This window comes from Hemitrygon akajei, unplaced genomic scaffold (assembly GCF_048418815.1).
Source record: "Hemitrygon akajei unplaced genomic scaffold, sHemAka1.3 Scf000083, whole genome shotgun sequence".
In the NCBI taxonomy this organism is placed as follows: Eukaryota; Metazoa; Chordata; class Chondrichthyes; order Myliobatiformes; family Dasyatidae; genus Hemitrygon; species Hemitrygon akajei.
The window spans coordinates 87,177-101,855 of NW_027331969.1; the positions used below are offsets into that span (position 1 = coordinate 87,177).

At 43.5% G+C, this 14,679-nt stretch overlaps 1 protein-coding gene across 1 annotated transcript in view; it reads right to left on the minus strand.

Moving 5' to 3' along the window:
• Positions 1-8,895: 8,895 nt before the first annotated feature.
• The window catches only part of LOC140722674 (zinc-binding protein A33-like), a 41,666-nt gene continuing 35,882 nt past the window's right edge, over positions 8,896-14,679 (minus strand). The window contains exon 5 of the mRNA XM_073037380.1: positions 8,896-9,446. Coding sequence (XP_072893481.1) covers positions 8,896-9,446 — 551 coding nt within the window. The remainder of the gene's footprint in view (positions 9,447-14,679) is intronic.

Genomic DNA, 14,679 nt, shown 5'->3' on the forward strand with positions numbered 1-14,679 from the left:
TGGACATGGACCCCAATATCTCTCTGACCCTCCACACTGCCAAGGGTCTTACCATTAATATTATATTCTGTGTTCAAATTTGACCTGCAGAAATGAACCTCTTCATCTGTGTTGAACTCCATCTGTCACTTCCCAGTTCTGCATCCGAGGCGAGGAAATAGATTGCTGAGCCTCCGGCTAGGATCATTATGTCCTCATTGTCCACGGGAATGGTACCGGAGGATTGGAGGGAGGCTAATGTTGTCCCCTTGTTCAAAAAGGGTCGTAGGTATAGTCCACATAATTATAGACCATTGAGCCTTACATCTGTGGTGGGAAAGCTGTTGGAAAAGATTCACAAAGATAGGATCTATTGGCATTTAGAGAATCAGTGACAGTCAGCATGGCTTTCTGAAGGGAGATCGTGTCTAACAAGCCTGATGGAGTTCTTTTAGGAGGTGACCAGGCATATAGATGAGGGTAGTGCAGTGGATGTGATCTACATGGATTTTAGTAATGCATTTGATAAGGTTACACACGGTAGGCTTATTCATAAAGTCAGAAGGCATGGGATCCAGGGAACTTTGGCCAGGTGGATTCAGAATTGGCTTGCCTGCAGAAAGCAGAGAGTTGTGTTGGACGGAGTACATTTGGATTGGAGGGTTGTGACTAGTGGTATCCCACAAGGATCAGTTCTGGGACCCCTACTTTTCGTGATTTTTATTAACGACCTGGATGTGGGGGTAGAAGGATGGGTTGGCAAGTTTGCAGAAGACACAAAGGTTGGTGGTGTTGTGGATAGTGCAGAGGATTGTCAAAGATTGCAGAGAGACATTGATAGGATGCAGGACTGAGCTGAGAAGTGGCAGATAGAGTTCAACCTGCAGAAGTGTGAGGTGGTACACTTTGGAAGGACAAACTCCAAGTTAGAGTACAAAGTAAATGGCAAGATACTTGGAAGTGTGGAGGAGCAGAGGGATCTGGGGCTACATGTCCACAGATCCCTGAAAGTTGCCTCACAGGTAGACTTTATGGGGTGTTAGCTTTCATAAGTCGAGGGATAGAGTTTCAGAGTCGCGATGTAATGATGCAGCTCTATAAAACTCTGGTTGGGCCACACTTGGAGTACTCTGTCCAGTTCTGGTCGCCTCACTATAAGAAGGATGTGGAAGCATTGGAAAGGGTACAGAGGAGATTTACCAGAATGCTGCCTTGTTTAGAGAGTATGGATTATGATCAGAGATTAAGGGAGCTAGGGCTTTACTCTCTGGAGAGAAGGAGGATGAGAGGAGAAATAATAGAGGTATAGTTGATATTAAGGGGAATAGATAGAGTCGATAGCCAGCACCTCTTCCTCAGGGCACCACTGTTCAATACAAGAGGACATGGCTTTAAGGTAAGGGGAGGGAAGTTCAAGGGGGATATTAGAGGAAGATTTTATACTCAGAGTGTGGTTGGTGCGTGGAATGCACTGCCCGAGTCAGAGGTGGAGGCAGATACACTAGTGAAGTTTAAGAGACTACTAGACAGGTATATGGAGGAATTTAAGCTTACGGAGGCACAACATTGTGGGCCGAAGGGCCTGTACTGTGCTGTATTGTTCTGTGTTCTATCTATATCTCGCTGGAATCTCTCTTTTGATTTAATTTTTTATTGAAGGCACGACACAGTACAGAAAACGTAATGCATTACATTTTCCTCCATTTTGCTTTTATACCTTACCCCTGAACAACACCACAATGTCATCAGTGGGGCCTTCTGGGGGTTGTAGTCATTGGTCCTCGCTCGCTCCCTGTCAAAGCATGTTTCTTCAGCCACCACAGACATCATCGAAACAGACCCACCGAGGCGCGAAGGGGAATCACACCCGTCCTTGTGGGCGCCGAGGCCAGCGACACCGACAGAAGCGACTCGCTGATCTCTGCCATGGCGATGGAGCGGAAGAGGAGGGGCTGATCATGTGCCGATTTCCTCCAGCCTATCGTAGCTCAGACGTAACACTGACCCCTGCTGTCACTGGCTGCAGTGCCTGTCACTCAAATGGGAACTCAGAGGGTGATTAGTTTATGTGAACGTCAGTCAGCCTTCCTGACTTTATGAGTTTGGATTTGGATTTATAACGGGACAGGAAGCAAATTGGGAGAAATGTGAGTTTTTATGTGATGGTGCATCAGTCTCCGAGTTACATTATTAACAATAAAAGGGCAAAGGCCGTGGTGAGGAAGGAGGTTATTTACTGGAGTTTATATGGAGATAATATTGGAAGGGATATCAAACTTGGAATTGTTTAGGATATGATTTAGAAAATGGGGGGATTTGTGGGGATCATAATATTCCAGTGTTGATTAATGAGGGTAAAATGATTGTTACTGAAACAGGGAAGGTTGTGTTACTGGTTGGGTCATTTGCAGAGATTCATAATCAGGATAATTTAAGTAAAGTTAAACAATGTAGGAATATGTTTTTCAGTGAATACCCTGATGTGCTGGAAGTCAGCTGTAGTAATGATAGTATCACTGATGGAGAGATTTCTTTGTATGAATTTAAGAAGTCTATTAATAATGAAGGTCAGGTGTTCCCAGGAAAGAGTGATATTTGAAATTGTAATTGTATATAATTCGCTTTTGTGAAAATATTAAATGTTTGAATTGTGCATCTACTTTCCTCATGGAAAATGGAAATAGTAGTGCCTATTCGAAAACCTGGCAGATCCCCATTTGATCCTTCTAGTTAAGGGCCTATATCGTGAATGTCTCATTTATGTAAACTTATGGAATGTATGGTAATCAAGCGCCTGAGTTATATTTTGGAAAGAGTGGTGATAAAGTGTTTTATTAGAGTGGATTTTGGAAGGGTGAAATGACAGTAGATTCAGTTTTAGGTTTGGAAGATGATATTCGGAAAGCACAATTAAATAAATATGTTGTAATAGCAGTATTTCTTGATACTGAAAAGGGAAATGATATGGAAGAAAGGACTTTTGATTAAATTAGGAGTGAGGGGGACATTGTATAATTTTTCTGAGTTTGTTTTGGATGGACTGTCCAAGTACCGGTCTGCATGTTATGTTTGTGTTTCTATGAGATAGAGAATGTGATCCCACAAGGCAGTATTTGTAGCCCTTCACTATTTAATATTATGATTAATGATATTTTCTCTGAGATGGGAAAATGGGATACCCTGGGTAAATCACAATATACAGATGACGTAGCTTTATAGATTAGAGGTATTAATTGCAATTTACAATTAATAGGTCAAACAGTGGGCAGATTGATGAGGATTTTAAGCTTTCAGTCGTTAAACACATTACGTGGTTTACAAACAGGATTAATAGACTTGCACTTGATTTTAAGTTATGTCATTAATATCTTGAAGAAGTGTCAGTGGTAAGATTTCTCAGTATGTGGATGGATAATAAGCTGACATGGAAGCACCTATCAGTAAAATCTCCTCAGACATCTATGTGTGTATTCTTGGGTGCAACATGAAAATCTTTGTTGACCAATTATATTTGTTTAATTTGATCTGTTCTTGATTATGTCTGTGTGGCTTATGGATCAGCTTCATCTTCAAATTAAACTCCTGTGGAAGTTTGGCTGGTCAGCAAAAAACAGAGAGTGGGAATAAAGGGATCCTATTCTGGTTGGTTGCTGGTTACCAGTGGAGTTCCACAGGAGTCAATTTGTGGTACAATTACAGACTTTAAGATTGTGTTCTGGTGTGGTAATGTTGTCTCCTGTTTTGGCTTTACTGATTGCAATGGGACAATTGCCCTCAAAGTAACAGAGGTTTAAGTTGATGTCAACATACTGGATTAATTTGCGGGGGCAAGGAAATGATCATCCTGTTAAAGGTGTGCTGGAGGACGGTTGGGGACATCACAAGAAGAGTGTTTTTTGTTTTGGGTGGCTGGGTTCTTACCATGCTGGGAATACGGGTGTATTTGATGATACAATATGTCCCACTGTAGCTTTCTCTGTAGCCCCACCTTGTTTTTTCCAATGACGTCAGTTGAATTTAGGTTACACGATCGGATTCGGTTCTGCCTGAGAGTCTGTTGGTTCATCAGTATATTAATGAAAGTTATTATCATACAGTAACCCTTTTTACAGATGAATCAAAAGATAATTTAACTGGGGATGTTGGTGTGGCTGTTTTTGTGTGCCTGAATTGCTGGTAATGATAAAGAAATGACATATAGCCATTTATCAGCATAGGAAGCAGAATTCTTTCCCAACAGTATAGGCTTACAGTGGGTGGAGGAAATCGGTCCTTATAATTTGCTCAGAATACATTTCGGTTTTGCTGAGTCTTAAACAGGTCATTCTGGCAGTAAGTCAGATTGACTGTTGGAAACTTGTCAAACGGTATTTCATATATAAAGTTTGATTTATATGTCTGCACATTATGGGCCCTGCACATCACACTGTTGAGGGAAATGATGGGGTTGACTGTTTAGCAACAAAAGCTGTTAAATATTAAGCTGTGGATATAGACCTTCCACTTAGCAAATTAGAATCTAAAGGGTTGGTAGTGTTAAGAATTAGGGGTTTATGGCAAGACGTAGGATAATGGACATAAGCACAGACACCTTTACAGAATACATAAACCTGTTGGGTTTATAGAAGAAGGGCTTAAAACAAGGGAAGGAATGATATTCACATGACATAGAAATGTCCACACTATGCTTAATTATGCCTTGTAACTAATTGGAAAAATTCATTCTGTGTCGTGTACATTTTGTCATTATGAAACTGTCGAAACACATAGTATTTCAATGTGAAGCGTACAAGGCTGAAGAAAAATCAAATGCAGTCTTCAGTACAATCTTTGCGAGGGTAGAAAGTTTTCAGATAAAAACTATGAAATTATGGGACTGACTTTAAATCAATTCACAGTTTGAGCTGGAAAAGGCATGTAATAATTGTGTTAAACCTAAGGAAATGACATATAGGGTAGCAAAGGTGAGTGGGCTGTTGGATTATTGGGATGCTGTTAAAATCCAACAAAAGGCAACGAAAAAAGCCATAAGAATGGTCAAGATGAAATATGAGGGCAAACTGGCCAATAATATAAATCAGGATACTAAAAGTTTAGTTTTCAGTTACATGAAGAGTGAAAGGGAGATGAGAGTTGATACTGGACCACTGGAAAATGATGCTGGTGAAGTAGTAATGGGGGACAAAGAAATGGCAGATGAACGTAATGAACAATCTTCACTGTCTTTTCCGGTCAGCACCGCCCCCACTTGTCCCATTTAACCTGTCTCATTATGGGTGGACTTTAGGACCCAGGGGAGCTCAGGACCCGCCGCCCGCGGCTGCTGCTGAATCCCCGGTGTTTCTGTTCGGTTGACGGATGCGGTGAACAAGTTAAAATTAATCGATCGACCAATTCTCATCTCGTGTTTATTTCATTCCATAGAACCATAGAACACTACAGCACCGAAAATAGGCCATTTGGCGCTTCTAGTCTGTACGGAAACTTTATTCCGCTTGTCCCATTGACCTGCACCCAGTCCGTAACCCTCCAGACCTCTCCCATCCATGTATCTATCCAATTTATTCTTAGAACTTAAGAGTGAGCCCGCATTTACCACGTCAGATGGCAGCTCGTTCCACACTCCCACCACTCTCTGAGTGAAGAAGTTCCTCCTAATGTTCCCCCTAAACCTTTCCCCTTTCACCCTAAAGCCATGTCCTCTCGTATTTATCGTTCCTAATCTAAATGGAATGAACCTACTCGCATTTACTGTCTATATCCCCCATAATTTTGTAAACCTCTATCACATCTCCCCTCATTCTTCTACGCTTCAAGGAATAAAGTCCTAACCTGTTCAATCATTCCCTGTAACTCAACTCCTGAAGACCTGGCAACATCCTAGTAAATCTCTGCGCTCTTTCAATCTCTCCAGCCTCTCCATGGATACCTCATGTCTGAACCTTCTGAACTAATCTCCCATGTGGGACCTTGTCAAAGGCCTTACTAAGGTTCATGTAGACAACATCCACAGCCTTTCCTTCATCTACTTTCTTGGTCACCTCCTCGAAAATCTCTACAACATTCATTAAACACGATCTACCACGCACAAAGTCATACTGACTATCCTTAATCAGCCCTTGGCTGTCCAAATATTTGTAAATCCGATCTCTCTTAACATCTTACAATAATTTACATACTACTGATGTCAGGCTCACTGACCTGTAATTACCTGGTTTACTATTGGAGCCTTTTTTAAACAATGGAATAACAAGAGCTACCCTCCAATCCTCCGGCACTGCACCCGTGGCTGAGGACATTTTAAATATTTCTGTCAGGTCCCCTGCAATTTCTACTCTAGTCTCTCTCAAGGTCCGAAGAAATATGAAGTCAGGGCCGGGGGATTTATCTACCTTTATGCGCTGTAAGGCAGCAAGCACCTCCTCCTCTTTAATCTACAAATGTTCCATGACACTACTGCTTGTTTCCCTTCCTTCCATATACACTATGCCAGTTTCTTGAGTAAATACTGATGCAAAAAAAAACTGTTTAAGATCTCCCCCATCTCGTAAGGCTCCACACATAGACGACCACTCTGATCTTCTAGGGGACCAATTTTGTGCCTTACTATCCTTTTACGCTTAATATACTTGTAGAAACCCTTCAGGTTTTCCTTCACATTATCTGCCAAAGCCACCTCATGTCTTTTTTTACTTCCTGATTTCCTTCTTTAGTATTTTCTTACGTTTTCTATACTCCTTAAGTAACTTATTTGCTCTTTGTTGCCTCTACCTGCTATACACTTCTCTCTTTTTCTTAACCAGATCGCCAATATCCCTTGAAAACCAAGGTTCCCTATGCCTGTTAACTTAGTCTTTAATCCTGGCAGGAAAATGCAAACTCTGCACCCTCAAAATTTCACATTTGGAGGCCTTCCACTTACTGAACACATCCTTGTCAGGAAAAAAAACACTTACCCCAATCCACTCTTCCTAGATCTTTTTTCATTTCCACAAAATTAGCCCTTCTCCAATTTAGAACCTCAATTCGAGGACCAGACCCATCCTTATCCATAATTAACCTGAAACTGATGACATTATGGTCACTGGACCCAAAATGTTCGCCTACACATACTTTTGTAACCTGACCTGTCTGGTTTCCTAATAGGAGATCAAGTATTGCATCCTCTCTCGTGGGTACCTCTATATATTGATTTAGAAAACTTTCCTGAAAACATTTCACAAACTCCAAGCCATCTAGCCCTATTACAGTTTGGGAGTCCCAGTCAATATGTGGAAAATTAAAATCCCCTACTATTACAACTTCCTGTTTCTTACATCGGTCTACTATCTTTTTTAATTAGTTTTTTATGCATTTTCTACATCGCTACAGATAGAAAAAAAAACCCAAATCAAAATGAAGAAAATAAATACAGTGCAAAAATAAACATACAATAATAATATAATACAAAAAAGATAATTGAGAAAGCAGCCAAATTGAAGACATGTAAAATTACTTCCTCCCCAAGCCCCGTAACAAAAAAAACTGCAGTCCAACCACAACTCCAGTCCATAAATCAGGACATTCAAACCCCCAAAACTGTAAATACACTTAAAAACAGAAAATAATAATGCCGACTACCAAAAAAAAAAAAGAGCTGAAAGCAAGGGACCGAAAAAAAACCTTAGTTAAGAGGAAGGGTATGAAAGTAGGTCTACTATCTTTATACAGATTTGCTCCTCCAATTCTCACTGACTATTGGGCGGTCTATAATACACCCCTATTAGTGTTGAGACACCTTTCCCGTTCCTCAGCTCCAACCATATGACCTCTGTAGACAAGCCCTCCGGTCTGTCCTGTCTATGCACAGCTGTGATATTTTCCCTGACTAGTAATGCCACTCCTCTCCCTTTCATCCCTCCCCCTCTATCACGTCTGAAACAACGAATATTTCTATCATGTATAAACCTTAGGTGGGAGGTTATCTTTTTGTAATAATGTATTAAAAATAAATTATAAATTCTACCAATGAGAATTACAAATTCTCTTACTTAAGGATTCATATTCAAAATATTATCCAACAAATCAGATTCTTGCATATATGGAAACTGAGATAATTATTTTTGTAAAAATGTCTAACCTGAAGATATTGCAGTAAGTGTGTATGAGAGAGAGAATATTTACTAATTAACTCTTCAAATGTCATCAATCGACCATCACAAAATAAACGAAAATAAAAATAAATAAATCTGCAAAAAAAACAGATCCCCTTAATCACTAAAGAACAAACAAGTTTGGGAAAGAGAACTTAATATGACCTTTGTTAATGAAGATGGTCAATTCTTCTTTAATATGAACCAATCAGTGTTTAATTCAATTTAAAATTGTTCACTGTTACTATTTAACAAAGGAGAGACTATCCAAAATATTTCCTAACATAGACAATTATTGCGATAGGTGTAAAACTGAAGTAGCCAATTTTTCACATATGTTCTGGTCATGTTCTTCATCAAAATCTTTTTAGAAATCTTTATTTTCTACAATTTCTAAAGCTCTGAAAATTAATTTACAACCTAATGTACAAACCTTTGATTTCTGTCTATACATGCAGTCCTCGCATGACCTTTATCCTCCTCCAACTCACTATCTGCTCTAACACTCTGGTTCCCCTCCCTCTGCAAATCTAGTTTAACCCCCTCCACCCGCCCCCCAGCAGCACTCCAAATCTACCCGCAACGTTGTTAGTCCCCCTCCAGTTCAGGGGCAAATCATCCCGTCGGAACAGGTCCCACCTTCCTGGGAACAAAACCCAATTGTCCAGAAACATGAAGCCCTCCCTCCTGCACCATCTCCTTAGCCACGTATTTAGCTGCACTCTCCGCACATTTATATTTACAGGGACTTTACTCCTGACGCCGGACACGGGACCCGACCCGATTACAGACCCGGAGCGGAAACGGAGCAAATTCTCAGCCACTGGTTTCTATCACAGGGCGCGAAGAAAGGATAAAGTTTACCCGTGAATTTATTCCCAGTGAAGGTGTGGAGACGGGACTTGGTCTCCGCGTTGTAAAATGAAACTGTCCCGGACTCGTAACTGAGATAAACTCCCATCCTCCCGGGGATGGGACCGGCAGCGAGACGGGACTCGGGGGAGGGGAGACCGGACACGTCACAATCCCGATGTAACACGTCATAATCCCGCCCGATGACCCAGAATCCGGTCTCCGGACTCAGACTGACCCATCCCTTCCTCTTCACAGACTCTGCGGCGACTCCCAGCCACCAGCCCCGAATCCCCGTCACCTCCACCTCCCAGTAACGTCTCCCCAATGTGAATCCCTCCGATCCCAGCACACAAGGCCGGTCTGTGAATCTCTTCCCGGAGTCAGGGAGATCCCTCCAGGTCCGCGTCCATCTCACACTCTTCCGATCCTCAGACACCTCGACATACGGACCCGCCGTTTCCACATCCAGGGTGACAGAGACTGGAGGGAGAAGCAGAGAATTAGAGAGTCCCCGGGGATCGGGGGGAGACTCGGGCAGCGCGGCCCCGGGGATCGGGGGGAGACTCGGGCAGCGCGGCCCCGGGGATCGGATGGAGACTCGGGCAGCGGGGCCCCGGGGATCGGGGGGAGACTCGAGCAGCGCGGCCCCGGGGGTCGGGGCGAGACTCGGGCAGCGCGGCCCCGGGGATCGGGGGGAGACTCGGGCAGCGCGGCCCCGGGGATTGGGGGGAGACTCGGGCAGCGCGGCCCCGGGGATCGGGGGGGGAGACTCGGGTAGCGCGGCCCCGGGGATCGGGGGGAGGTTTGACCCGACGAAAGCGGGTGGACAACTAATGTCTCCCCAAGGGTTTTCCACTGAATAGGGGAAACATCCTCCCTCACTCCTGCCTGTTGACCCCTGAAAGAATTTTGTGTTTCCATGAGATCTCATCTCATTCTTCGAAACAGGGAACAGAGAACATAGAGCAGTACAGCACAGGGACAGGCCCTTCATTCAATGTTCACATTCATTTGTGAGTGTGCAGTGGGGCAGTGTGATGATTTGTGACAGTAAAGGAGGTGATAATGGGAACCAGTAGGGGAGAGATGAATGGCAGATTGAACCAGGAGGGGGGAGGGGTGGAAACCCCGTGGGTGAACTGTGTGTGTAGAGGTAATGAGAAGCTGGAGGGGGCAACGATGGCAGATGAGGATGACTTTGTCCCCTTTCACACAACCCCATCCCCCGCAGCCCCTCATTAGGACGGGATGAATTTGCAGTGACCCTTAAGCAACACAGGTCCTGATGAAGTGTTTCAGTCTGAACCATGGACTGTTTACTCTTTTCCATAGAAACTTCCCGGCCTGCCGTTCCCCCAACAATTTGTGTGTGTTACTCTGCTTAAAATATACTCAATTATTTGACCTCCACAGTTGCCTGTGGCAGATTCACTATCCTGTGGATAAAGGAATTCCTCCTCATCTCTGTCCTGAATGGACATCCCTATAGTCGGAGGCTGTGCTTACCGTTCTCGACCCACCCACATCCTCCCAACATCAACTCTCTCCAGACAGGTGTCAGAGAGATCTGGCGAGACCCTTCATCAGGACCTGTGTAGCTTGGATTACCAGCATCTGCAGATTTTCTCCTGTTTGATTTTTAAAGCAGAAGTTAATAAGTAAAGTTCTTGATTAGTCAGAGTCTCAAAAGTTATGGGGAGGAGGCGGGAGAATAGGGTTGAGAGGGATAATAAATCAGCCATTCTTCTAAACTCCCGTGAGTACAGGCCCAGAACCATCAAACACTCCTCATCTGTTAACTCTTTCATTCCCGGAATCATTCTTGTGAATCTTCTGCACCCCCTCCAGTGCCAGTACATGTTTTCCGATAGAAGGGACCCAAAACTGCTCACAATACTCCAAGTGTGATCTGACCAATGCCTTATAAAACCTCAGAATTACATCCTTGCTCTTGTATTCTAATCCTCTCGAAATGAAAGCAAACATTGAGTTTGCCAATCTTACCACTGACACAAACTGCAAGTTAACCTTCAGGGAATCCTGCACAAGGACACCCATGTCCCTTTGCACCTCTGATTTTTGAATTTCGCCCTGTTTACAGAATTGTCTATGCGTTTAATTTTTTCGACCAAAGTCGTACCTGCCTACGTTTGTACCTGCCAAACTCTACCTGTGCTACAAGATCCTTATTATGTATACTGGTGCATTCAAATAAGACCATAAGTCAAAGCAGCCGAAGCCGGCCATTCGGCCCTTCGAACCTGCTCCGCCATTTTATCATGAGCGGATCCATTCTCCCATTTAATCCCACTCCCCCACCTTCCCACCATGACCTTTGATGCCCTGGCTACTCACATACCGACCAATCTCTGTCTTAAATACACCCAATGACCTGGCCTCCACTGCCACAAGAAATTCACAGATTCACCACCCTCTGGCTAAAAAAAAAATTCTTTGCATCTCCGTTCTGAATGGGCGCCCTTCAATCCTTAAGTCATGCTCTCTCGTACTAGACTCCACCATCATGGGAAACAACTTTGCCAAAACCACTCTGTCCATGCCTTTTAACATTCGAAATGTTTCTCTGAGGTCCCCCCTCATTCTTCTAAACTCCAAGGAGTTCAGTCCAAGAGCGGTCAAATGTTCCTCATATGTTAACCCTCTCATTCCCAGAATCATTCTAGTGGATTTGCTCTGAACCCTCTCCAATGTCAGAACATCCTTTCTTAAATAAGGAGCCCAAAACTGCACACAGTATTCCAAGTCATGTCTTACCAGTTCCTTATACAACCTCAACGTCACATCCCTGCTCCTATACTCTATTCCTCTAGAAATGAATGCCAACATTGCATTCGCCTTCTTCACCACTGACTCAACCTGGAGGTTAACCTTAAGGGTATCCTGCACGAGCACTCCCAAGTCCCATTGCATCTCAGAACTTTGAATTCTCTCTCCATTTAATAATAGTCTGCCCGTTTATTTCTTCTACCAACGTGCATGACCATACACTTTTCAATATTGTATTTCATTTGCCACTTCTTTGACCATTCTCCTAATCTATCCAAGTCTCTCTGCAGACTCTCTGTTTCCTCAGCACTACCGTCCCCTCCACTTATCTTTGTATCATCAGCAAACTTAGCCACAAAGCCATCTATTCCATAATCCAAATAGTTGATATACAACGTAAAAAGATGCGGCCCCAACACGGACCCCTGTGGAACACCACTGGTAACCGGCAGCCAACCAGAATAGGATCCGTTTATTCCCACTCTCTGTTTCCTGTCAATCAGCCAACGCTCGATCCACATATGTAACTTTCCCGTAATTCCATGGGCTCTTATCTTGTTTAGCAGCCTCATGTGTGGCACCTTGTCAAAGGCCTTCTGAAAATCCAAATACACAACATTCACTGCATCTCCCTTGTCTAGCCTACTTGTAATCTCCTCAAAAAATTTCAATGGGTTTGTCAGGCAGGATTTTCCTTTAAGGAAACCATGCTGAGTTCTGCCTATCTTGTCATATGCCTCCAGATACTCGGGAACCTCATCCTTGACAATTGATTCCAACAACTGCCCAACCACCGATGTCAAGCTAACAGGTCTATAATTTACTTTTTGCTTCCTTGCCCCTTTCTTAAATAACAGAGTGGCATTTACAATCTTCCACTCCTCCGGAACCATGCCAGAATCTATTGACTTTTGAAAGATCTTTGCTAATGCCTCCGCAGTCTCCACAGCTACTTCCTTCAAAACACAAGGGTGCATTCCATCTGGTCCTGGAGAATTATCTACCCTTAGACTATTCAGCTTCCTGAGTACTTTCTCTGTCGTAATTGTGACTGCGCACACTTCTCTTCCCTGACACCCTTGAGTGTCCAGTATACTGCTGATATCTTCCTCAGTGAGGACTGATGCAAATACTCGTTCAGTTCCTCAGCCATCTCCTTATCTCCCATTACAATTTCTCCAGCATCATTTTCTTTCTGTCCTATATCCACTCTCACCCGTTTTTTACTCTTTATGTACTTGAAAAAGCTTGTAGTAACTTCTTTGATATTATTTGTTAGCTTCCTTTCATAGTTCACCTTTTCCCTCTTAATGGCCTTCTTAGTTTCCTTTTGTAAGCTTTTAAAAACTTCCCAATCCTCTGTCTTCCCAATAATTTTTGTTTCCTTGAATGCCCTCTCCTTTGCTTTTACTTTGGCTTTCACTTCTCTTGTCAGCAACGGTCGCATCCTTTTTCCATTCGAAAATTTCTTCTTTTTTGGAATATATCTGTGTTGCACCTTCCTCACTTCTCGCATAAACTCCAGCCACTGCTGCTCTGCTGTCCTCCCGCTAGTGTCCCTTTTCAGTCAAATTTGGCCAGTTCCTCTCTCGTGCCACTGTAATTTCCTTTACTCCACTGCAATACCGACACATCGGATTTCGGCTTCTCTTTCTCAAATTTCACAGTGAACTCAATCATGTTACGATCACTGTCTCCTAACGGTTCCTTCACCTCAATCTCTCTAATCACCTCTGGTTCATTACACAATATCCAATCCAGTACCTCTGATCCCCTAGTGGGCTCAACAACAGGCTGTTATGAAAAGCCATCTCGTAGACATTCTACAAATTCTCTCTCTTGAGATCCAGTGTCGACCTGATTTTCCCAATCCACTCGCATGTTAAAATCCCCCACAATTATCATAACACTGCCCTTCTGGCAAGCCTTTTCTATTTCCTGTTGTAATTTGTAGTCCACCACACTGCAGCTGTTAGGAGGCCTGTATATAACTGCCATCAGGGTCCTTTTACCCCTGCGATTTCTTAGCTCAACCCATAAAGATTCTGCACCTTCCGATCCTATGTCACCTCTTTCTAATGATTTAATATCATTTCCATGCCACTCCCTCTGCCTACCTGCCTATCCTTCCGATAAACCCTGTATCCTTGGACGTTCAGCTCTCAGAGACATGCATCCTTTAGCTACGTCTCAGTGATGGCCACAAAATTATACCTGCCAATCTGTAGCTGTACGTCAAGATCATCCACCTTATTCCTTATGCTGTGTGTACTTAAGTATAACACCTTAAGTCCAGTATTTAATACTTTTTCTTTTGATTGCACTGCAACTCATCCCAGTGGCTGCAAATTTGCCCCATCACCTGCCTGTCCTTCCTGACATCTTTACTGCTCACTATCTTAGATTTATTTCTGTTTTCCCCCTCCTCCGCTCTATCATTCCGGTTTCCCATCCCCCTGCCAAATTAGTTTAAACCCTCCCTAACAGCTCTATTAAACATTCCCGCTATGGTTCAGGTGTAACCCGTCCTTTTTGAACAGTTAATACTTCCCCCTGAAGAGATCCCAATGATCCAAGAATCTGAAGCCCTGCCCCCTGCACCAGTCTCTCAGCCACGCATTCATCAGCCTGATCCTACTATTCTTGCCCTCGCTAGCACGTGGCACAGGTAGCAATCCTGAGATTACTACCCTAGAGGTCCTGCTTCTCAGCTTCATTCCTAACTCCCGGAAATCTCTCTTCAGGACCTCCTCCCTTTTCCTATCTATGTCATTGGTACCAACATGTACCAAGACAGCTGGCTGCACGCCCTCTCCCTTCAGAATATTCTGGACCCGATCCGAGACATCCCATACCCTGGCACCTGGGAGGCAGCACACCATGCGGGTATCTCTACCAGGCTCACAGAATCTCCAGTCTGTTCCCC